Below are 24,736 nucleotides of genomic sequence, written 5' to 3'. Positions count from 1 at the left end.
CAAAAATCTTAACCGTAAGGATCAAACCATACTTAGACAATTTCATAAGTTGGTCTCAAAATGAATTTGTGCCAGGGAGGCAAATATTGGACAATATTATTGTAACAAAGGAATTATTACACTCTATGAATGCTTCTTACGTTGAAAATGGCCATTTTGCGCTGAAAGTAGATATGGCAAAGGCGTACGATAGAGTAAACTAGGGATTCTTAGGGGATATGCTTCAGTTAATGGGAATTCAAGGTACTGCACATACTCTCATAATGAATTGTGTGACAACTGCAACCTTTGCAATTAATTTAAATGGCGCTCCTCAAGGGTTTTTTAAAAGTGAAGATGGATCAGGCAAGGATTCCCTCTTTCACCCACTCTCTTCATTATATGTCGCAAGGTCTTTCAATTCTTATGCACCAACATAAACAACAAGGATTATTTCAGGGCTATAAGTTAAATAGATGGGCTCCAACAATTAGTCACCTAATGTTTGCGGATAATTTGTTCTTCTTTGGTGAACATTCAAGGGTTAATGTCAACAATCTGAAGAAAATTCTTGAAGAATATGCTTCTCTTTCGAGCCAAAGAATAAACTACAATAAGTCATCTATTCACTTTAGCAGAGGAATAGAAGATATAAGAAAACAAGCTTCAATTCTAGATCTTGGGGCTAAAGAAATGAGTGTGGAAGAAATTTTTTTAGGAATTTATCCTCTTAAATCTGATATAGAATTGCTAGTTATGATTTCTTGAAGGACAAATTTAATTCTAGATATTCTGGATGGAGAGAGCATTACACTAATCATGCAGGGAGAACTGTTTTATGCAAATCCACTCTAACTGCTATGCATGTTTATTTCATGGGAATCTGTTTATTACCTAAAGGTATTACTGATTACATTGATAAGGTGATTAGAAATTTCTGGTGGGGGCATACGGCCGATGAAGGAAAATGTATTTCTTCAAGTGGGAAAAGCTGAGCTTTTAAAGAATTTGGAGGTCTGGGAATCCGTAATGCAGAGATGATAAATAAGGCTTTAATATGCAAGTTGGTCTGGAGATTTTTAGAGGAAGAGGATGCAATGTGGGTTCAACTTCTTACTGCTTAGTATTTGAAGGACTCTAGTTTCTGGTCTGCGGTTTCAAATCCAAATTCTTCGGCTGTGTGGAGCAGTATGTTGGAAGTGAGACCTATTTTAGAGAATAAGATATTCTGGCAAATATCTAATGGAAGAAAAGTCAAAATTTGGGAAGATCCGTGGATACCAAATCTTCTAGGAAATATAATCCCAAGACCAATTTTATCTTCTCCAGGTTTTAATAGAGTATCTGATCTTATTTCCGTGGATTCAAATACTTGGAACATGGAATTGTTGCAGAATATGTTTTCTCTATAAGTTGTTCAGAAAATTTCCTATATTACTCTCAGCTCTGAAGATCAGGATTCTCTATCTTGGACCTGCACACCATCTGGTAATTTCTCGGCAAAATCATGTTACCATCTACTGTCTCAAGATATCCAAAATTCTGGTCATATACCAATATTCTGCCAAAAATTCTTATCTTTCTATGGAGGATTTTAAATGATGGGATTGCAGTGAAGAAGAATTTAAAGAGAATGAATATTGACCGTGATGTTACTTGCACTTTCTGTAATCAAGAAGAGGAAAGTATTTTCCATCTGCTGTTTGATTGCTCCTTCGCAAAGATGATTTTCTGTGCCAATGATGTCGGAGTTCATAATAATAGTGCTAGCACAAATCTTCAAGATATCATCCATTCTTTGATACAAAATACACCGGTGTCAGAATTTACTCTCAGGGCTTGTATGTTGTGGAATATTTGGAAGCATAAAAATGATATGATCTTCTCTAATGCTTCTTTTTGCCTGAGCACAATTATACGGAATATAACGAGGGATATGAGCTTGTGTAATACAAATGGTTCTGGTGATCAAGGTGGCGGTACAACTGAAACACAAGTGCAACAGTGGATTCCTCCTGAAATCTACTTTGTGAAGATTAATGTGGATGTGGCTTTTGTTCCAAATAAAGGGGCTGCAGGTGCAATTGCTCAAGATCACAGGGGATATTTTTTAGGTTGTCAAACCATCCCATTTGATGCTACTTCCCCTTTATTAGCAGAATCTATTGCTTGCAAATTGGGAGTACAATTAGCTAAAAGCCTCTCTTTAACCAAAGTTGTTTTTGAGGGTGATGCGAAGAATGTAAGTACAACTATATTAGGGAATGCAAGGGACATTCCATGGAGTATACGATCTGTAATTCTGGATATTCACAATGAAGTCTCTTATTTCACGGAAGTTAAATTTCAACATGTTCTAAAACTTGTAAATAGTTTGGCTCATGATTTATGTCAGTATGCAATGCATAACAATGTAAATGCTAGGTGGAATGAAAATTCTCCACCATGTTGTATTGTTTCAAACCTCAATCTTAATGAGGTAGTTGAATAAATTCCTGGGTTTGTTTCAAGCCCTTTCCCCTTCAAAAAAAATAAAATGAATCGGGCATCGGTGGTATCAAATCTGCACCCACCCACCACCCATTTTTCACCCGTACTGGGAAAAGGGAAGAAGGAAATTAAGCATAATGGGCCTCCTAACAAAGTGTTCCTAGGAAGTGGGTACAAAGCATAAATAGGCCCCCATTTTGTTCAAAACTAGAGGCTGGCATTGTCATGGTTAAAAGTTGGAATGTCTTTTTTGGAACGATTTTTTAGGGACCATGGTTTTTTTGAGGGGATCATGATTTTATTAGGACACCTTCCCTATAGTTTTAAGGGGTGTCCTAAAACATTGAAATGACTAACCTACCCTTAACCTAATTTAATTTAAAACCAACCCAATAACCACCTATATATATATATAACCACCACCTCCTTCCACCACCACCTCCCACCATCGCCGATTATCACCACCACCAACCACCGATTACCACCACCACCACCGCCCACCACCGCCGATTACCACCACCGCCCACCACCGCCGATTACCACCACCACCAACCACCGATTACCACCACCACCTCCGATTGCCACCACCACCAACCACCACCACCACCACTATATATATAACTTAATTTAAAACATTAACAAAGATATTCTCACAAACCCATTACTTGTCATTCGTTTTTGGTTGAATAAATGAGAAGTAGTCATTAAAATGAGTTGAAAATGGAAGTTGCAGAGAGGTTTAATGGAGGGTCTTTTTTTTTCAGAGAAAAGTTCGGTTATCACGAATTATTTTTTTCTTAACCGAACTCAGAGTTCGGTTGATTCGCAAGAAAATACGTTTAACCGAACTCCTTGTATTAGAACAACACAAGTCTATAAGTTCGGTTCCTTCGAAAAATAAGGATATCACCGAACTTTAGTTTACGAAAATAATGAGAATTCGACAAGTTTGGTTCGTTCGCCAAAATGTTAAGTTTTCTTTGTAACCGAATTCTACCTTTGAAACTTCGTAACCGAACTCTACCTAATTCGCCAAGAAATAAATTTCGTAGTAACCGAAAGTTTGCCTAATTGCATATATGCATATATAAGCCCAATTCGGTTGATTCGCAAAATATGTTGAAGTTTGCGAACTAACCGAACTTCTAACACTAGGTTACTTTTAACCTGCAGTTCGATTGGAAACTTGGTTGCGTAGAAGTTTGCGAACTAACCGAACACACAAGATGTACCCAAATAAATTGTTAAGTTCAAAGTTCGGTTACCTAGCATTTTATCCTAGGTAACCGAACATTACACTATACGACCAAAACCTCCATTAACGAGCGAGTTCAGTAACCTGCGTGTTTGGAAAACGTAACCGAACTACACTTTCAGGTGTGTTCGGTTACATGTTCTTGACATATGGTAACCGAACTGGCCCAAATCTACATAAAAAATTTCATTTTTTTTTTTGAAAATTTGGAGCAATTCAACCAACATTATCTAAGTTTGAAGCATATTTGGGTATCCAAATACCCTTCCTCCGGTTGTGGTTAGTAAAATCCATCGTTTTTCATGTTTTCCTTCTTCATCTTCTCTAACTTTACTCTCTCAATAATTTTACTTCTTTAAAAGAAAAAAATCATCTGATTTTTCAATCTCACTAATTATTTTTAACTTAATCATCTCACTAATCATTACACTAAGTATTATTAACATTAACTAATCATGATCCAAAATTAACCAGGAGGGTAATTTTGGTATTAATATAAATATCTAGGTAAGGGGTGACCTAGATTTACTTCTAATGTCTTTACCCAAAATAAAATCATGGTCCCCAAAAAATCGTTCCTTTTTTGCGATCAGATCATTTTTGGGGGACCGTTCCCCATTTTGAACCAGGTCATTACGAAGGAAATCAACAATCTATTTATTTTAGTTAATAGACAAAGTGCCATTTCTTAATTTATTAAGTTAGTTAAGTTAGTTGTTTGTTAGTTTTTGATTAGTTTGTCAGCTAGATAATAAATTCAAGTTAGTGTTAGTTTTAGAACTAGAGAGAAGAGGAGTGATCAAGGACTGACGCAGAAATCTTCCAAGGGTAGGACTATAATAGTACCGTTAGTTTATGCGGCCAAAGACCGCGGTAAACTTTTTTTTTTTGAACAAATTGTATAATTAGTGGTTAACTTGGATGTTCTCATATAATACCAAATTAATAAATCGACAATAAAAAGGTTGAAATCCAAAAAGTTAATCACAAAATGTGATTGGAAAAAGAAATTTATGATTTATGCAAGAAAAATGGGAAAATAAATGTATAGATGAAAAAGTTTCTACTACTTTTTAATTAAAATCATGGGGTAAAAGTTATTTGGGATAATGTTACATTGATTTATCATAAATACAAGTGAACTAAATATAAATTCTTAAAGGGCTATTTAATGTTTGGTATCCGGCAAATGTCCAATTCATTATTTTGGTACCCAACATTTCAGATATTAAGGGTTGGTATCCAAATCCGTCATTCACTGTCAAGTCAAAGCGCTGACTTGATAGAATTAAAATTCTAACAGAACATCTATTATCACCATCTTAGCGTTAAAAATTATAAACTGTGGCTAAATGTCCTAACGTCCCGTTATACTAGTAGGTGTACGTGTGATTACTAGTAATAGTACGTGTGAACATGGCACCGAACGAATGGCCACGATTAAATCTCTCCTAATCAAACCCTAAAACTAAACTTTATCTCCATTTCCGCTTCATCTTTTTCTTGTCTCTCTACAACTCGAGGAACAGAGAAGAGATAATTAAACTCCACATCACTTCGATAATTTTTTTTAGATGCACGCGTATTTGAGAGCAATTGCTTTATGGTATTTCGTTAACCTTGTATTTCAAGGAATGTACTATAACTCCTTTTAGGCACTCCCATATTTTGATGGATTTATCAATGTAACACTCTTGTTATGAAATTTGACAATGTACGTTTGGTTTAAAAATTACAAACTTAAAAAGGAAACCCATCGTGTTTGAAGTTTTATGAAAGCCCAAATCAATTTGGACATCGAGTAAATACTATATTATGACTCTTTTTCAAATTAATATATAAAGGTGAAAAAAATCCACATATTTTCTAAAAAATAAAAGGAAAAAGTAAATAAAATCTGCAAATATTCTCCACCTATTTGAAGTATTTTCCCCGCCGCACCAAATAAGAAATACATCACCACGGGCGGGACGAAGCCCCGCGCTCACCAAACCAAATATACATTACCACGGGGCGGGCCGCCTCGGGCACACCAAGTTAAAAATAAAAATAAATGACATCTTCACATATTCACCACCTATTTAATGTATTTGCCCCGCTGCACCAAATCAAATATACATCGCCATAGGGTGGGAAGAAGCTCCGCGCACACCAAATCAAAAATGCATTTCCACGCGGCGGGGTGAAGCCCCACACACACCAAATCAAAAATGCATTGCCACGGGGCATGGAAAAACCTACACACACTAAGTTAAAAGAAAAAATATGCCCGATGTGTAGCACGGGCACAAATCAACAAAAAAACAAAAAAGAAAGTCGGCCCAGAGAAGAAATTGATTTTTTTGTTGATAAATCATAGTTTAATTTTTTTTTATTATTTTTGCTGATAAGATAAAATAGTAATCGTTAGAACAATTAAATCATAGTTGGTTAGGTCAATAGTTTAGGAGTAACCTAAATTTGTTACTCCGCTCAAGTAAAAGGTAACTTAGCCGATTATTAACACCATGACACCCCTTATTACCGGACACCTACCACCAGTGGATGTTCTAAATGTTGGAGTTTCCTGGTGTTGGAATTTCGGGTCAAAAATTATTATGTGAGTGAAAATTGGTTTTGGAAGTTTAAACTCCAAGAGGTGTGTTTAAGGGTCATTCCTTTTCACCATAAGACACTTAGTGCACAGTGTTATGGAGAGTCACCATTAGACATGGTGAGTCATCAATGGATGAAAGGACACCTTGTAGAGTCACCATTGACTCTATATAAACTCATTTCCTAGTTTTGTTTTTACAGGAGTTAGAAGAGAACAAAAACAAGTTTTGAAGTCAAGAGTCAAAGTCATTTAAGAGCACAGTAATTGTCAACATTCGCTGGCCTAATGGTATCGTAGTGCTACTTACTATAAGGGGTGATCATTGTATCTTGGAAGGCGACATCCGCAGAACCGTGAACACCGTATGCGGGGATGAATTGTCTGTAAGCAAAGAGGATTACCTCGCCTCAATCATCCAATCCGATAAGTCTTTCTAATTCTTTTCCTTGTTAGTATTTTGTAGTCTCATGAACGTGATTTCCGAAAAACCGAAACCACATATTATTTTCAACAATCCTAGAGACAATTCTTTTCTTGTTTCGGTCCCTTTGGAAATTTGATAGAAATGCCATAAATTAAGTACAGTACTACATTATTGAAGTAACTGTATAGGTAGTGAGTTGGAAATTAAATGTGAAGGAGAAAGTACTAACCTTTTACTTTGCCTTTGAGTTTTTCTAATTGTTACCAACGGTTTAGACGAATACCTAAAGGACGTGACTCTTACCCCTCCGTTTCTCGGACCAGAATAAGTTTCCTAACCAACTTTGGTGGTTACAAAAATAAAGGTTTTACCTATTTTCCATTCCCATTTTTCCTAAATTCCATCTCAACTACACAAATCAGATTTTGTGAAACTCATTTTAAGTTGGGTAAACAATATTATTTTAGGTTCCCAAATCACCATCTTAATCATGCCTTAGATCTTAATTATGGAGTATGTGGACAAACTAAACTAAGACAATCCATAACTTTGGCCTTCTTCAACACTTTCCGTCTCACCAAAGAAACGAAGAACATGAACTGATCCGTGAACGGTAACACTAATGGACCAAGGGCAGTAGTGTTCGTCTTCAGAGCATCACCGGCAATAACCATTAATTCTCTAGCAAGAGATACGCTTCCGTTTTCATCTTTTGTTTGGTAGACACAATTATTACTAAAAATCATTTGCACCTAAACCACTCGTTCTAATATAAAATTGTTGAAGACACTGTAAACCTAAACCACCTAATTGAAACAGTAAAAGTTGTATGTTTCCTTGCCTTGGTAATCAGTTTTGGTATAAACAGTTTGTTTTAATCACATTCATAAAGATAAAAAGTCCGATAGAGAAACAAAAATTAAATAAATTACTAGATTTGGGAAAAATTAATCAGTAAAATCAATTAAATTTGAATGGAGGAAGAAGGAAGATGTTAAGTGGCGATAGATTAGTAGATTTTGCATTATAGGGTATTAATTTTTTTCCCCTTGATAAGAATTAGATTTGAGTGAGAGGAAGAAGGAAGGTGGTTATCCAGGATGATAAGTTTTGTTCACCCAACCAAAAAAAGGTTAAAAACAAACTGTTTTATATATTTGGATGGGATTTAGGAAAAATGGGGATATGAAATAGGTAAAACCAAAATAAATCGGAACGTCTCTTCATTTGAAAAGTCATATGTCAACCATTTTGGATCTTTGTGTTAGAAACTTTCCTTCTGTCTTTGGTTGATATTAACCTCTTCTCTGCTTGAGTGCGCGCTTGTTTAAAGTGTGTTTTCTATTTGACAATGAAACAGGAAATAATGGATCGACAGATCTTGTGTATCCACTGGCATTAATTTATTACATGCTAGATTTTGCAGGGACATAAGCTTTCTGAAGAGATGTAAATTTGAGAGTATTGATATTTGTACGAAGAGATGTGTCATTCCATTGGGAGAAGTAGTCATCAGGTTTCGTCGATGATCCATATTATCTCATTTTGTGTCATCCTTTTCGCCAAGAAATGAAACGTCTTGAGCAGGTAGGTCCTTGAATCTCTTTTGAATTCGGATGGATTAAGAGAACAGAGAACAGAGAAAAGGAAAATGAGATATGATCTTAAGACCTGCTTACGCACAACAGTACCAATTGGTATCTGTAGACCCAACGAAGGGAACATAGACATCTCTAGTTCCCTGTTCAAGATTGACAGTGGTTTCATGACATTTTGATGATCATGAAATGTGGGGGAAGAAGTATTCTGAACGGTTCTAATATGACACTAAATCATTTGGTTTCATCGGTTTCTGTGATGATTCATGGTCTCGTTTGCGTCACCCTTTTGTCAAGTCCAATGCACAGTTAGATCTTAGTATAAAAGTGCAGTTGGGATAACAGGAGCAATCCCAGTTTACTGGCCAGTATGGGGAAGTCATTATCCCAGACTTGTGTGAGGCCTTCTGTTTTGCACTTTTAGGACGTATATATAATTGGCTGGTGGTATATGAGAATGGCACTGGTTGGTTAGTGAAAATGGTTTGATACCCCTAGATTGAACCATGTTTTCACGACAATTAGGAACCAAAACAAGAGTCATGAAATGTGGAGGAAATGAATGACATTTCTTCCTTGACTAGTATCCGATTTGATATGTGATATATACTTGGTTTGTCACATTGTTCAAACGGATCAAATTGAATTATCCATTGGAGGTGGAATAATCAATTGGACAAATGATTGGAAATGATATTCCCATTCATTACAGTTAAAAGATTGGAAACGCATATCCATTTAAACTATTTAAATTAGTTTTGAATTTGCTTTTCAAGTTACAAATGGGAACTGATGGATTGATTGCTAATAGGCAGTAGGCTGTCCAGTCTCCAGAACGCAAAACTTAATTCAGTGGAATAAGTTCGAAAGCGGGTAATTGCTGGATGGTCATTAGTTTAAGTTGGGTAGAGTTGACTCTCTCCTCCCTCTCTGCACAACCGTCTTTTCCAGAAAATTATTCCAAAACTATCTTCTTCTAAATTTCTTCATCTCCAAATCTAAATCTACTCGGATCTGAGATATCAGATTTTCCGAGTAGATTTGGGTTTTGTAATTAGTTTTTCATGTTTACAATAAAAAAATCACATTAGTTGTGATTTTAGGTTTTAGGGTTTGTTTTTTATTTTACTGTTAATATCTCATGGCTAGTTTATATCATGTGATTGTAATTATATGCGCCATTAGTGCGATTTCCTATAGCCTTCGGGCACTTCAATTGGAATCCGATGATATATTCAAGTATATCTTCGAAGACAATCAATTTCGGTGTGACGATGATCAAAATTCAATCAAGTAAGATCAATGGCTACTGGAATTGGTTATGATAATGATGTTTAGTGCAAATTATCCTTTTTATGAAGGATTTTCTCTTAATGCAGAAGAAGAAGTTTCCAAATGGTGGATGCAGAATCAAAACACCATCCCTCAAATTACATCGATTACTTCCATGATCAACAATTATGTACTTTTGTTATATTACAATTCTTATGTTTTTGTAATATTTTGCTTTTGTACTTTTATGTTGTATCTATCCGATATACTTGAATTAGCCCGTTCATGGCTTTCAATTAATATAATCCAAATAGGTATATCCTCTTCTTTCCTTCAAAAAGAAAGAAAAAAAAGCGGGTAATTGGATATGGATTAATTTCCAGTAGAAAACTTAATTCTTTGGAATAAGTTTGAAAAGGTAGAACTAATCTGACTTATGTTTCCGAAGTGTCACTTGGAAATTCTAATTTCAGTTTGAAATTTGAATCTGCATCCACTAGTGTTAAATCATTGAGAAATTTTGGTGTACCACATAATTGTGGGGTAGTTTTTATATAATAAGGGCGTTATAAAAATAGATTCACCAAAATGTGGGGTGCCTAAAATGGTGTTATGGTACTTCCTTCAGATACAAGGTCAACGTAATATCATAAAGCAATTGATCTCAAATGCGCGCATTTAAAAGAAATAGTGTTCGAGAATTATATCAAGCCGCCAAATGATATAAATTCAAGAGAGAGCTTATAATTGCGTGTCGAGAGGAATGGGATTATAGCCGTACTAAAGAGTTAGTTGCAGCGGTTATCCAACCTAAGCGATTGGAGATCCCATGATCTAGGTTCAAAAGGGAAAACTAAGTTGTGGCGGACTCACCAGATAACACTAAAAGAGATTTTCTCTTTTTCAATCCTAAGATAAGAGTCAGTGTTGTCTGTCACGGAAGAGGTTGAGATTTTCTCTTAATGATTCTTATAGCTTAGTCTAACTAAGAAAAGTATGGCAGGATACTTCAAATAGGAGATCACCTATATGAGTGAGAAGTGGGGCCGCTTCTATGATAACTTTAAAGGCTATGTTAATCTATAACACTCATAGAATTCCAAGAACGTTCAGGGCCGAAATGGACACAACCGAGAGTTTGACAATTATAAGGAGATATAATGTGTGAGATTTATTGTATCGATTTACATCAACGGCTGACAGTTCAATGACATCTCGTCCATTGATTGGCTAGTAAATCCGGTAAATTTTCACTAGGTTTGATTCAAAGTCAAAAGCCACCATTTACCGATGCATTATATTTTCTGCTTGTGCTCTTAATAGTATTTAAGTTTTGTTGAGTCAGTATTTTCACTCATGTGGGGGATTGTTGGAATTTTGGGTCAAAAATTATTATGTGAGTGAAAATTGGTTTTGGAAGTTTAAACTCCAAGAGGTGTGTTTAAGGGTCATTCCTTTTCATAATAAGACACTTAGTGGACAAGTATTATGGAGAGTCACCATTAGACATGATGAGTCACCAATGGATGAAAAGACACCTTATAGAGTCACCATTGACTCTATATAAACCCATCTCCTAGTTTTGTTTTTACACAAGTTGGAAAAGAACAAAAACAAGTTTTGAAGTCAAGAGTTAGAGTCATTTAAAAGCACAATAATTGTCAACATTCGCTGGCCTAATGGTATTGTAGTGCTACTTACTATAAGGCGTGATCGTTGTAACTTGGAAGGAGATATCCGTAGAACCGTGAGCACCGTATGCGGGGATGAATTGTCTTTAAGGAAATAGGATTACCTCTCCTCGATCAGCCAATCCAATAAGTCTTTCTAACTATTTTCCTTGTTAGTTTTTTGTAGTCTCATGAACATGATTTCTGAGAAACCGAAACCGCATATTATTTCCAACACCTAGTTATCATCGTTTCTAAATCTGAGAAGGTTCCCTAGTATAGAAGGTAGCAATAGATCTATAAAGGGTTGCTACATGGATAAAAGAAATTAATTTTTACTCACTGTTTTCACCAAATTCTCGTTCTGAAAATCGTATTTGTATTACCTCTGTTGATAAAAATCCCCAATTTCCAAATCCCTAATTCACTATTGTACTGTGAGAATAATCAGTAGGAGAAATCTCATCTACAAGCTATGGAATTGTTAAGTCTTCCACAAGATATTGAATTTGAGATTTTCAGGAGATTACCAATGAAATCCATCTCAATCTACAGGTGCGTATGCAAGATTTTTTATATTGTACTTTCTAACCGTAAATTTGTCAACAATATTCTCACTCGAACCGATAACAACCCTAGACTCATGGTATTTAAAATTCCCCAAGCAATATGAAAAAAACCCATAGATTTGATTTACTTCATTGATTATGATTCCGTATTAAGGGTGCCAACATCTGATGACTGTGTTATATGATCTTTCATAAGCCGATATGGTCTTTTGAAAATGACAAGATTCTGATAGAGTCCCTGAAGGATTTAATGTTATATGCCCAAACAAATAGAAGACTTAAAATGATAAACTTTCCTATGAATACTGGTATGAGATGCAGAAGAGGTTTTTTGTTGTTGAATGGAGAGAGTTATGTGGAAAGCCCGGTATCACTGAAACTCGTACTTATGTGGAGAAGACTAGAATAACCCGTTCTATAACTGCACAACATGTGGTTAACAGAGAGTTCTAATAAATATCTAAAAATAGCTCATTCCGTAACGATACTGCTTTAAATTGATATCTGATTGGTGTAATTATTCTTTTTTTCCGGACTCTCAATCGTGTTCCTCTTCAAAATAGTTTTCTATTTTGTTTTAAGCGAAAATAATATCTATAAACACATTGTGAAATTATTCATACACATTATCCAAAAAGGAACATAAAATCATTTAAGTAAGTGTGTATCCATATCTCACTTATGAGTTATGGATAAAAATAAATAAATATCCTTTCCCATCAGGTTCATCATGCCACCACTATATCCAATTAATGCATATATGATATATTATGATTTCATTTAATGTTTCTTTGAATATCTTTAGTTAAGAAGTGATGTAATAATTAAAGATTAATAAATTTGGATTCATAATTAGAGGGGTTACAGAAACAACGACCATCATATGTCTTTTGTTGGGATGAAACTGGGATGGTCGGATGCAATGTTTGTCTCTCAAAATGTTATCCGACCGTCCAAGCTCAAAAACCCATTCTGTTTTCTAAAATAGATTACTACAACTGTAAACATAGAGAAGTCCGTCAGAACATTGGTCATCTTTCAAGTGTCATAATTATGGGTCTGCAAGAAACTGGTTAGTAATTCGCTTATGATTTTTCATATCTTTCCATCTTCCATTTTCCAAGTTTGATTTGGGTCCTAGTCGGTCTTTGGTACATTATAAACTCAATATTTGCTTCTTTTACTATCACAGAAGTGGTGTCTCCTTACAGTTTACTGAAATAAACCATATCTCCTTATAGTATTGCATTTATTTTTATCTGGTGTTTTTCAATGTTTTTCTACCTTTCTGATATGTATTTGGAACAGTTTTGATTGTCTTTCGAATCCATTACCTTGCAATATAGTAATTATAAGAAAGAATTTTTTTTCTAAGCAATGACTGGTTTTAATTGGCAAGGCCATAACCTCAGTATTCTGTTAAGAAGCTTACAGGGACCAACTGTTGTATACTTGTGAAGATGATACGCCGAGTACCATGTCTCTACATACAACACACCTACTCAGTTTCTTAATACATTCAAGGGGATGGCTTGAGTTACCGTACAATCACTCTCCCGAACTACTTTTACTTTTAATTAGATAAGTATCTTCTAAGTCTGTATTACAACTTTATTTAGATGTCTAATATAATTTAAACATCAAGCACAAACGCGTAGCTTCCTGCAACAGGCATGAATTAACACACACGCACATATATATATATATATGGTCTACTCGCGGAAAGCTTAGTACCTCTGAAATCTGGTACTTATGTGGACAAAGATTACTACAACTCCAAACATCGAGAAGTCCATAACCTTCATATTTCTATAATTTGCTTATGATTTTGCATATCTTTCCATCTTGCAATTTTTAAGTTTGATTCGGTTTCTAGTCGGTCTTTGGTGTTGGAATTTTAATATGGACTTCGGAGACATAGGAGTATAGTTGTGCTGCTCGTACATAACTCCTAGAATGAAGCAAGACTACTCTTTAAAACTCAACCTTTTTTTATTTATTTTTCTTTTTGATCGGTCAAGTAAATTTTTTATTAGAAAAGGCATTTAGGGGTACCTTAACCCAATAATTACAACCAAAACTCAATTTCTTATTAACTTCTTACTTCGTTATAGCTTACAAATACTGATACAAATGCCTATTTATAAGCTATACTTGACTGACCTCTTTATGCTCCAGAACTTTCTCCGACTATCTAGTGTATCACCTACTCTAGAAGATTCTTTACATTTCTTTTTACATTAATTAACGAGCAATGACAACCCCTCTTTAGTTCACATTATAAAACTTTCTAAACATAACTTACTCTAGCTTTATCTAGGGTATTCTCCCTTACTAGCTAACTAATTCAAAAACTTTCATTGTGTATAATTTCTTATGCTTATCTGGACAATTCTAGATTATAAATTACTATTTCCAACATCCCCACCTAATTTGTAATCTCCATTATTTCGTAGTTCGATCTTCACCTAATTTCTCGTTCATCCTTCACTTCTCATGCTCGTGATGTAGTTCCTTCACGTCCGACAGTTCGTTTCGTCCCGTCAGCATCTCTTCGTCTTGTGGTAGTGTCTCCTTTAGCTAGTTTTCTATCCTCTTTTCTTTTAGCTAGCTTATCTTTTCTGCTAGCCTCATAGTGGGTGCGTTCCCACCGTCTCGGCCTTTACTCGGACCGGCCTTTACGCGGCCTTACGTTAGCCTTCACTCGGATTTTCTTTCGTCACGAGTAGAGGATTAGCATATCGTGACAACATGGCTTTCTCATCCATGTCCGAAAGTGCATTAGCATCTCGTGACAACATGGCTTTCTCATGCCATGTCCGAAAGTGCATTGTTATGCGCACTCCCTACTCCTCCTCTTTTTCTTTCTAACTCTCATTTTATGGAGACGCTTTCATATCTTCAAAACTCCAAACTACTGTAAACTAATTTGGGTCTTGTCACGAGCAACATCTTCTTCTTTCTCAAATTTCTCTCTTTAGGTAGACATGGGTGATAACATGCATACCGGGGGGTCTGAAACAAACAACCAAAACTCAAACTTCAGAGAGTTGAGAATCATACCTGTTGATCTTTAAGACTCCATGAACAACTTCATTTCACGCCAATAACTCACACGCCCCATATGAATCGAACCTCTGCTCTGATACCATGTTGTTGGAATTTTAGTATGGACTTCGGAGACATACAAATAAGGTACGGGGTTGATAAACCCGCTATAAATCTTGTATATACTAACACTCTAAAGATCATATTAAAATCTACTAGTTTTAATAATAAGAAACTATATTATTATTTTTAACAATTGTTGTATGCTCTGTCAGGAAATTCTAGCGAAATATACAACATCTTGGAATAAAGCACAAGCAAAAATAATAAATGAGAAAAATAAATTAATTCACAAGACACAAGATATATAGTGGTTCAACTATACATGCGACGTGTATATATTGTCTACGTTCGTGAGGAAACAATTACAATGTAGAACTCGTTTGAATCCCAGCAAAGAAATCTTACTAGCGAATTTTAGGCGCAGGCCCAAAAAAATTTATTTTCTTACCTCCAGGCCCACAATTAATTTCTGATACAGTCGCACCCATAATTATTTAAAAATATTTAAAATGTACTGAAAGACTCTATTACCCTTCATCGTTTTTGGGCATAATTTTTTTTCTTCTCCGCCAGTTTCTTTCCCTATTCCTCCATTAATCTCTGTAATGGACCTGCAAAGATTTTTTTCTCCATAATTTAAAGAAATAAATCATTTAAAATCGATGATTCAAAGAAATAAATCATTACTAAACCCTAGAATACAGTTCAACAAAAATGGATGAAACACCAACAAGAACACGTCTTCAGAAATCGAAAGAGAAGAAATCAGGTACTAAATCTAGTTTAATCGATGGTATTGTTGCATGCATTCATTAGATTTGATTTTTTTTTCGATTTTAATTTTTGTTTTTAATGTTGATGACCTAAAAGACGAAGAAGAAAAAATCAAGTCGAAGAAACAGAAAAAAAGTTATGCAGCTAAATTTTAACTTGTTATGCAGTTAAAATTTAGATGCATAACTTGTTATGCAGTTAAAATTTAGATGCATAACTTGTTATGCAATTAAAAACTAGTTGATAACATGTTATGCAGAAGTAATAATATGCTGCATAACTTGTTATGCAGTTAAAATTTAGCTGCATAACTTGTTATGCAGTTAAAAACTAGTTATGCAGTACAAAGAAAATGTGCATAACCAGTTATGCAGTACAAAAAAAAGTGCATATAACTAGTTATGCAGATGCATCAAAGGTTATGCTTATCATAAATCACTGCGGATGCAAAAAAAAATATGCATAACTAGTTATGCAGTACAAAGAAAATGTGCATAACAAGTTATGCATAATATGTCATGTGTTTTACTTTTAAATAACATATGTTACGCAGGAAAAATAATGTGCATAACTGCTTATGCAGTAAAATCAACTATGCATAACTGCATAGCTTATTATGCATAACTGGTTATGCAGTAAAATCAACTATGCAGAACTGCATAACTTATTATGCATAACTGCTTATGCAGTATAAACAACTATGCATAACTGTGTAACTTATCATGCATAACTTGTTATGCAATAAAAGCAAACATGCTGAACTGTGTAGCTTACTATGCATAACTGGTTATGCAGTAAAATCAACTATGCAGAACTGAATAACTTATTATGCATAACTTGTTATGCAGTAAAAACAACTACGCATAACTGCGTAACTTATCATGCATAACTTGTTATGCAGTAAAATCAACTATGCATAACTGCTTATGCAGTAAAATCAACTATGCATAACTGCGTAGCTTATTATGCATAACTGGTTATGCAGTAAAAACAACTATGCATAACTGCGTAACTTATCATGCATAACTTGTTATGCAGTAAAAGCAAACATACTGAACTCCGTAATTTATCATGCATAACTGGTTATGCAGTAAAAGCAAACATGCTGAACTGCATAACTTATCATGCATAACTGCTTATGCAGTAAAATCAACTATGCATAACTGCGTAGCTTATTATGCATAACTGGTTATGCAGTAAAATCAACTATGCAGAACTGCATAACTTATTATGCATAACTTCTTATGCAGTAAAAACAACTATGCATAACTGCGTAACTTTGACTGCATGACAAGTTATGCATTGTTTAGAGTATCTGCATAACCTGTTATGCATATAAAGTTATGCCTTCCCTGATGAGTGTTATTAAATCATGTTGCAGTTTCAGGAGAACTTTAGAGATGAGTACAATGCAATGGAGTTGGAACTCTGTGAAATCGAAACTAAAAGATTGAATCGAAAAGATCTACATTGATCGTAAATTCAAAAACAAGCTTAAAATATCTAAAAATCGATTCGAAAACCTAAATTAAACTCTGTAACTTGAATAATATATCATAATCTCAAAGAAACTAAAATCTAGAATCGAATCAAGATTAAACAAGATCAGAATCCAAGTTAAACAAGATCAGAATCAAAGATAAAACGAACGAACCTGAGCTTGAATTTCAGATTATCTTTGTTGAGTAAATTGAATCTCTCAATCAGCTCCTTCTAAAACTCTCGATAATTCAATACTTCAGCTCTCGCTCCGGCTCTATCTCAATCTCTCAGAACAAAATCTCAATACAAAATCTCAAAACATAAAGTGAGGTTAAACTTGGAAATAAAATAAAAAGAAAACTGAATTTTGAAAATTTTGGGTTTCGGCAGAATTTATACGCCGATTTTGGGTGCGCGCGTGAACTTTTACACGCATGGGTTTGACAGTGGTGGAAGCTGAGAAAATGGGTGTGGCTGTAGTTTTCACATATTACAAATGGCACCTGATAAACCAACTTCAAGGAGGTATAGTACCGGACTATTAGTAAAATCCCAGTGAACCACATTAGTTGGCCCATTTTTTAAGCCCAAGTGCCCACCGATTCAAGCTCAAATGGTTTCTAAATTCAAGAACACGCATCCAAAACTAAAATCAAATCAAATTAAATTAAAGTCCTTTCCTCTCTATTTCACACTGCAACGATTTAGATGAGCTTATACATCTTAGAATTCTTAGCATAGGAAAGTAGTAGATCTGTATAAAGGGTTGCTAAGCAGTAGCAACAAATCCCTATTCTTGAAAACCCTAACTCGCTGCGCTACTGTGAGAAGATAATCGGTAGCAGAAATCTCATCTACAAGCTATGGAATTGTTAAGTCTTCCACAAGATATTCAATTTGAGATTTTCAAGAGATTACCAATGAAATCCATCTCCATCTGCAGGTGCGTATGCAAGATTTGTTATACTGTACTTTCTAACCCTAAATTCGTCAACAATCTTATCACTCGAACAAATAATAACCCTAGACTCATGGTATTTAAAATTCCGCAAGCAATATTTAAAAAACCCATAGATTTAGTTTACTCCATTGGTTATGCTTCAGTATTAACGTTGCCAACATCTGATCATGTGTATGATGGATATGGAGGTGGATATGAATATGAATATGAAAGCAATGGAGGAGCTGTTCAAATTGATTATCCATTTCATAACTAGTATGTTTCTACTTATAGAGTTTTGGGGTCTTATAATGGTTTGTTTTGCTTGGTTACTTATGGTAAAACTATGTATTTTTGGATTTGGAATCCCACCACTAGAGAATATAAGAAAATTTCACGACCGACGTATGAATCACCAGTTGAGATCTTAAGATTTGGGTTTGGCCATGATAGCGAAATGGATGATTACAAGATAGTAATAATTTTCCGTTATAAGAATTCTCCTAATTGCTTTAGACTGCGAGTATACACATTGGGTTCGGATTCTTGGAACTATATTAACAACCCCAACTCTTATTCGATCTGGGCTTGTAAAACATGTCTTTATGGAAGAGAATGTGGTTTGCTTTTCCATGGAGCTCTTCATTGGATAGGCAAAAGCCTCAAAACAGACTCTGAAGTTATTGTCTCTTTTGATATCAGCACCGAGAGACTCATGGATGTGCCGTTACGTGAAGAAATTAATCACCCTACAGAAGGTTGGGAAGAATTGGATTAACATTTGGGGGTTTTGGGAGACTGCTTATGTTTAGCTGTTGCTGTGGAAGATACTCGATTTGATGTATGGTGATGCGACATTATGGAGTAGGAGACTCTTGGACTAAGCAATTTACGATTACCCATGACCGGGTACATCATTTCACAACCAGGAAGTCATTCTTTAAGCCGATATGGTCTTTTGAAAATGGCAAGATTCTAATAGAGTCTCTGAAGGTTTTAATGTTATATGATCAAACAAATGGAATAGCTAAAATGATAAAATTCCCTATTATTACTGGTATGAGAACTGGAAGAGGTGTTTTACTGTTGAATGGAGAGAGTTATGTGGAAAGCCTAATATCACTGAAATCTGGTACTTATGTGGAGAAAATGACTCCCACTCTAAACATGGAGAAGTCCATCAGTAAATTGGTCATCTTTCGATTTCCATAATTATGGGTCTGCAAGAAACTGGTTAGTAATTTGCTTATGATTTTGCATATCTTTATGTCTTGTATTTTCCAAGTTTGATTTGGCTTCTAGTCGGTCTTTTTTCTATGAGAAACGTAGTGTCTCCTTACAATTGACTGAAATAAAACATGTAGTAGAATCAAGGAATACAGAGAGAATACATTAGTTATCATCAGCAGTTACAGTAAGACTAGAATAAATGAGGCAGTAGGTTTCTTATCGTAGTTCATTTATTTTATCTGGTGTTTTGCAGTGTTTGACTACCTTTCTGGTATGTATTTGGAACAGTTTTGATTGTCCCTTGATTCTAATACATGGCAGTATGTTGACAATACAAAAGTATTTTATCAGAGAAATGGCTCTAGTACTTGGCAATGCCATAACCTCAGTATTTTGTTAAGAAGCTTACAGGGACTAACTGTTGTATGCTCTGATAGCCCGAGAGGTACTGGGCAGGGTCTTTTTGCTGGTCTAACTTTATAGGGGATGCAGGGTACATTTGTAGGATTTTCTTGGGGCCATCTATTTTCTTTTGAAATAAAATCAATCTCCTAAATTGACCAACTGGTTTGATCTGATCCTGGATTTAGGATTTTCTTTTTCCGAGTCAATGATTTTGGTAATTGATAAATTCTGTTCTCATCTTTCCTTTGAACTTTAAAGAATTGGGTTTAGTTATATGATCTTTATTTTTTGTTTTGGTACGAAAATCTTAACAGTTCATTGACACTAAATGTTTCTAGCGATTGTAAGAAAGTTCTTGTGAAGATGATTGGTTTCGTTGAGGTTCTATTTCACCTAGCTAGTCTCTTAACAAATTTAAGGGGACGGTTTTGGTTACAGGTACAACCACTCTCCGAAACTACTTTTACTTTGATAGTTCAGGAGAAAGTGTCCCTAACCATGCAATAAGCAAGATTACATATTATTTACTTGATTAGATTAGATAAGTACGTATCTGCTAAGTCCATAATACAACTTGATTAGATGTCTAATATAATTTAAACATCAAGCACAAACACGTAGCTTCCTGCAACAGGAATGACTTAACACAATGTGGTTTGCTTTTCCAGGGGGCTCTTCATTGGATAGGCAAAAGCCACAGAACAGGCTCTGAAGTTATTGTCTCTTTTGATATTAGCACTGATAGACTCATGGATGTGCCGTTACTTGAAGAAATTAATGATCCTCCAGAAGGTTGGGAAAAATTGGATAAACATGTGGGGGGTGTTGGGAGACTGCTTATGTTTAGCTGTTGCTGTGGAAGATACTCGGTTTGATGTATGGGTGATGCGAGATTATGGAGTCGCAGAGTCTTGGAGTAAGAAATTTACGTTTACACATGGCCAAGTACATCATTTTACAACAAGGAATTCATTCTTTAAGCCGATATGGTCTTTTGAAAATTGCAAGATTCTGATAGAGTATCTGAAGGATTTAATGTTATATGATGCAGAAGAGGTATTTTACTGTTGGATGGAGAGAGTTATGTGGAAATCCTGGTATCACTGAAATCTTGTACTTAAGTGGAGAAGATTACTACAACTGTAAATATAGAGAAGTCCGTCAGTACATTGGTTATCTTTCAAGTGTCATAATTATGGGTCTGCAAGAAACTGGTTAGTAATTCTCTTATGCTTTTGTATATCTTTCCATCTTGCATTTTCCAAGTTTGATTTGGGTCTTAGACGGTCTTTGGTACATTAGGTGACTGTTTTGCTTATAAACTCAATATTTGCATCTTTTACTATCACAAAAGTAGTGTCTCCTTACAATTGACGGAAATAAACCATGTCTCCATAGAGTATTGCATTTATTTTTATCTGGTATTTTTCAATGTTTTTCTACCTTTCGGGTATGTATTTGGAACAGTTTTGAATCTTTTGATTGTCCTTCGAATCCATTGCCTGGCAAAATAGTAACTATAAGAAAGCATTTTGTCAGAGCAATGGATTGGCATGGCCATAACCTCAGTCTTTTGTTAAGAATCTTACAGGGACCAACTGTTGTATGCTCTGATAGCCAGAGAGGTACAGTGCAGGGTACTTTTGCTGGTTTTACTTTGTAGGGGCAGGGTACTTCTGCTTTTTGTTTCTTCTGAAAAAACAATCAATCTCGTAAATTGACTAATTGGTATGATCTGATCCTGGATTTTATTTTTCCCAATCAATGATTTTAATAATTGAAACATTCTGTTCTCATCTTTGCGTTTAACTTTTTCAGAAATGGGTTCTCATCTTCCTAATGATTATTAGTAAGTTGTCAGGGATTTGTGTAGGAATATATTTGTGAAGATGATATGCCCAGTACCATGTGCTCACCTAGCTAGTTTCTTAATACACTCAAGGGGACGGCTTGAGTTACCGTCCCGAACTACTTTTACTTTGATATTTTAGGAGAAACTGCTAGTCGTTTCTTGCCAAATCTCCCCACCATGGTATAACTAAGATTTATTAGGGACTACATAATTTTTTCTTCATCAGATTAGATAAGTATCTGCTAAGTCCGTACTACAACTTTATTTAGATGTCTAATATAATTTAAACATCAAGCACAAACACGTAGCTTCATGCAACAGGTATGACTTAACACACACACATATATATAGGGAGATCAACCTTATCTATTCTTCCTTGACCAAATTGATATCCAATTCCTTGGTAAAATTTTCCAGCCATTTCTTTAAGTATGTTGGATCAGTGACATCTTCATTCGCTTTCTCATATTGTACAGACCACTTCACAAGGCAGTTATAGCTCCCGTCCTTCTTTGTTGGAGTGATAGAAAGTGTGGTAGCAAAACTTGTGAAACCTTTTGTGAGTTCTCCTTCAAAAACTGTGCACGTTACTGACATTTTTTTATGGTCCACCGCTGTTATCTTCTCTTTGGTCATGACGGCAGAAGGTTTATCTTTTGTAACCATGAATAAAATTGGCTAAGAATTAGTAATTAAGAATTTACTTGAACAAGGGAAAAATAATCGAATGTCAGAAAGTTATAGACTTTGCGTACCCTGTACATAGTCCCAAACAAATACACTTCCCACCCGAACTTCACCATCTACAGGGAAAACTTGGACATTGTGGATTATCTGAGGAACATATTTTGGAAGCTTTGGTGCATCACGAGTCAGATTAGCGTAAAACTTCTCTGCCGAGCACTTAGCTTTGAGTTCAACCTCAATGTTACGAATTTGAGCCATTATGCTGTAAATTCAATCTCAAGGTTTGGTCACTCGGTGAAGCAAATGAAAATGTTGTTTGCTTTATATATCCCAAGATTATGTTTATGTAAATATATCACTAAAGAATATGATCCGGTTTCTTTTTTTCTTCTTGAATATCAATTATCCTCGGAGACTGACTAGAGCAGCTACTGGAAGCACGGAAATGGGTTCCGTCTCCTAGGGGGTTCGTCCTTTGTTGATAGTTTACCTACATTCTCTTTAGAACCACAGTACCGCACTAATAAATTCTTCCAACTTTATTGTAAAGGAGAAAATGGACCACACTTAAAAAGTGGTGCACGAAGTGAGCTTTGGTTATATATTCCTATTCCCTTTCCCTTTCATCTATACTAGTGTCTTTTCTGTGCGTTGCACGGGATTAAAATTATTTGCGTTGAAAATATAGAGACGGGTCTCTCCTATTGTGTGAAAATGTGTTATCTACTTGCTTAGAGACCGCTATGTATTAGCAGATCGAATTTGTAGCCTTAGCCAAAACAATTGAGCCGAAAATTTGGTCCCAGTTAAATGGGATATTACTTGAGTTGAAATTGTAAAGATTGTAGAGTATTAGCACATCAGCCTGCCTGTTTGGGAAGACCAATCTTCGGTAAGCATCTCAGAGAACCGCTGATCTTAGTAGTTAGTTCTATGTACAAAACCTTCGTTGTCTGACTCATGAATTCGATCTCTTATAGATATTAATAAAATGATACTCATACTTTGCTCTTTTGGTACACATTGATAATGTCTCTCTAGTCCATATGAGTAATATGATTGGCGGTCCGAAAATAATGCTTATTCTTTAAGTCCTAATTATAAGAAATATATGGCATGCTAAACGAATACTTGCAACATTTTTCTCCTTACAAATTATGATATTAGAGAAGTGTAGAAAAAAGTAAAGTATAATTTAATTACAAAAGAAACATGTTATTACTCTGATCACAGTATGTACAAATATATCATAGCTCTACGGGATGCAACTAAAACTGCTTTAAGTTTTCAATTAACAGTCAAATGAGGACCGAATAAAAAGGACATAATCTTTCTCAACCGTACACTAACAAAAAGGACTCAAACGAAATCAGCGGCTTATCGGTTACAAACTGGTCATCTGAATCAAAAAGAAAATCAGAAGTTATAGTGCAAGAACAGTTGGTTGGAATGAATACCTACCTGTGAAATCAGTAACAAATTGAAACATGCATGACAGTACCACAGGGAAGGGTAATAGGAGAGATTACCATTACTATATATGCTGGTAACGTCTTTGATGGTCATACAGTCCAACTCGTGTCATTTCTCCATGATCCCTTTGGTTGTTGATTCATATTGATTGATCCTTGGACATTGGTCTTTGGTACCGTCCAAGTATTCCTTGTGTTTGATTAGGACTCACTGATTTCTATTAGCTTGAGTAATATCAAAAGCAAGAGAGAGATATTAACTCCTTGAGATACTTTTATCTAGATTGAGTCTGACTGTCTAGTTGATTCTCTAGCAAAGTATTTCGGAGTTAGTCCATATAGATTGCTAAGTGAAATATTGGGTGGTGTTGTTAGACCCCCGCTTTTTCAGGTTTATTAGCTGTCTTCCACTATGTAAACTCCTATATAAGGAGATGAGCGACCTTGTATGACAGGGAGATGTTTTTGAGAGTTTAGACAAGATATTTATGAGAGAGAAAGATTATTTGGAGAGAAAGTTAGGGTTTTCTCATTTGTGTGTTCTTGATAGGATTTTAAGGATGTAAGAAATAAGAGTAAGAGGAAGCCTACTTGTTAACCGCAAGTGCACGGTGTCGATTGTAGCTTGTGCAAGAACGGGTCATTTCCACAGGGACTAGGGTGTGTAAAGTTGAAGATTCCTAAGCTAAGATTATACTAAACAGTGACAGTAAACATGAATGTGAAATTCAGTGGCAGTGAGCCAAAGCTAAAAACCTAAAGGGCAGTGATGGAAGCTAAGGGATAAGGTGAGAACTAAGGCTTCAATTCCACCCCTAGCTGCATATAATTCTCTAAGATGATATACTAGTCTTCTCCTATCACAGCGATGCCTTAATCTCAGCTATCATATGTCAATCCCCTAGCATTACTTGTCTTTCTAAGGTACAA

The 24,736-nt window shown here is 35.3% G+C and overlaps 1 protein-coding gene and 1 long non-coding RNA gene across 3 annotated transcripts; one reads left to right on the top strand and one right to left on the bottom strand.

Moving 5' to 3' along the window:
• Positions 1-17,881: 17,881 nt before the first annotated feature.
• LOC113342642 lies at positions 17,882-21,534 on the top strand. Of its 2 annotated transcripts, none has more exons than XR_003356771.1 (3): positions 17,882-19,393; positions 20,134-20,233; positions 20,464-21,534. It is a non-coding gene; the product is annotated as an uncharacterized LOC113342642 (long non-coding RNA). The 2 variants fall into 2 exon arrangements; XR_003356770.1 differs by having other exon boundaries at positions 20,110-20,233.
• Positions 21,535-21,906: 372 nt separating this feature from the next.
• Positions 21,907-22,797, bottom strand: LOC113342648 (MLP-like protein 28). The gene is made up of 2 exons (XM_026587121.1): positions 22,403-22,797; positions 21,907-22,300 (listed from the first exon to the last, which is right to left on the bottom strand). The coding sequence occupies exons 1-2, from the start codon at positions 22,590-22,592 to the stop codon at positions 22,014-22,016; spliced, it is 477 nt and encodes a 158-aa protein (XP_026442906.1). The 5' UTR covers positions 22,593-22,797; the 3' UTR covers positions 21,907-22,013.
• Positions 22,798-24,736: the final 1,939 nt, after the last annotated feature.

This window comes from Papaver somniferum, unplaced genomic scaffold, assembly GCF_003573695.1.
Source record: "Papaver somniferum cultivar HN1 unplaced genomic scaffold, ASM357369v1 unplaced-scaffold_46, whole genome shotgun sequence".
Lineage (NCBI taxonomy): Eukaryota > Viridiplantae > Streptophyta > Magnoliopsida > Ranunculales > Papaveraceae > Papaver > Papaver somniferum.
Note: the sequence above shows the minus strand (reverse complement) of the source record. Positions and strands in the feature narration are given on the sequence as shown.

What these genes read in the sequence shown, in the direction of transcription:
- LOC113342648 (XM_026587121.1), bottom strand. Translation starts at nt 22,592, where the DNA reads ATGGCTCAAATTCGTAACATTGAGGTTGAACTCAAAGCTAAGTGCTCG. An exon ending in TGTTTGGGACTATGTACAGG is followed by an intron (nt 22,301 to 22,402) that starts GTACGCAAAGTC and finishes TGGTTACAAAAG; the next exon opens with ATAAACCTTCTGCCGTCATG.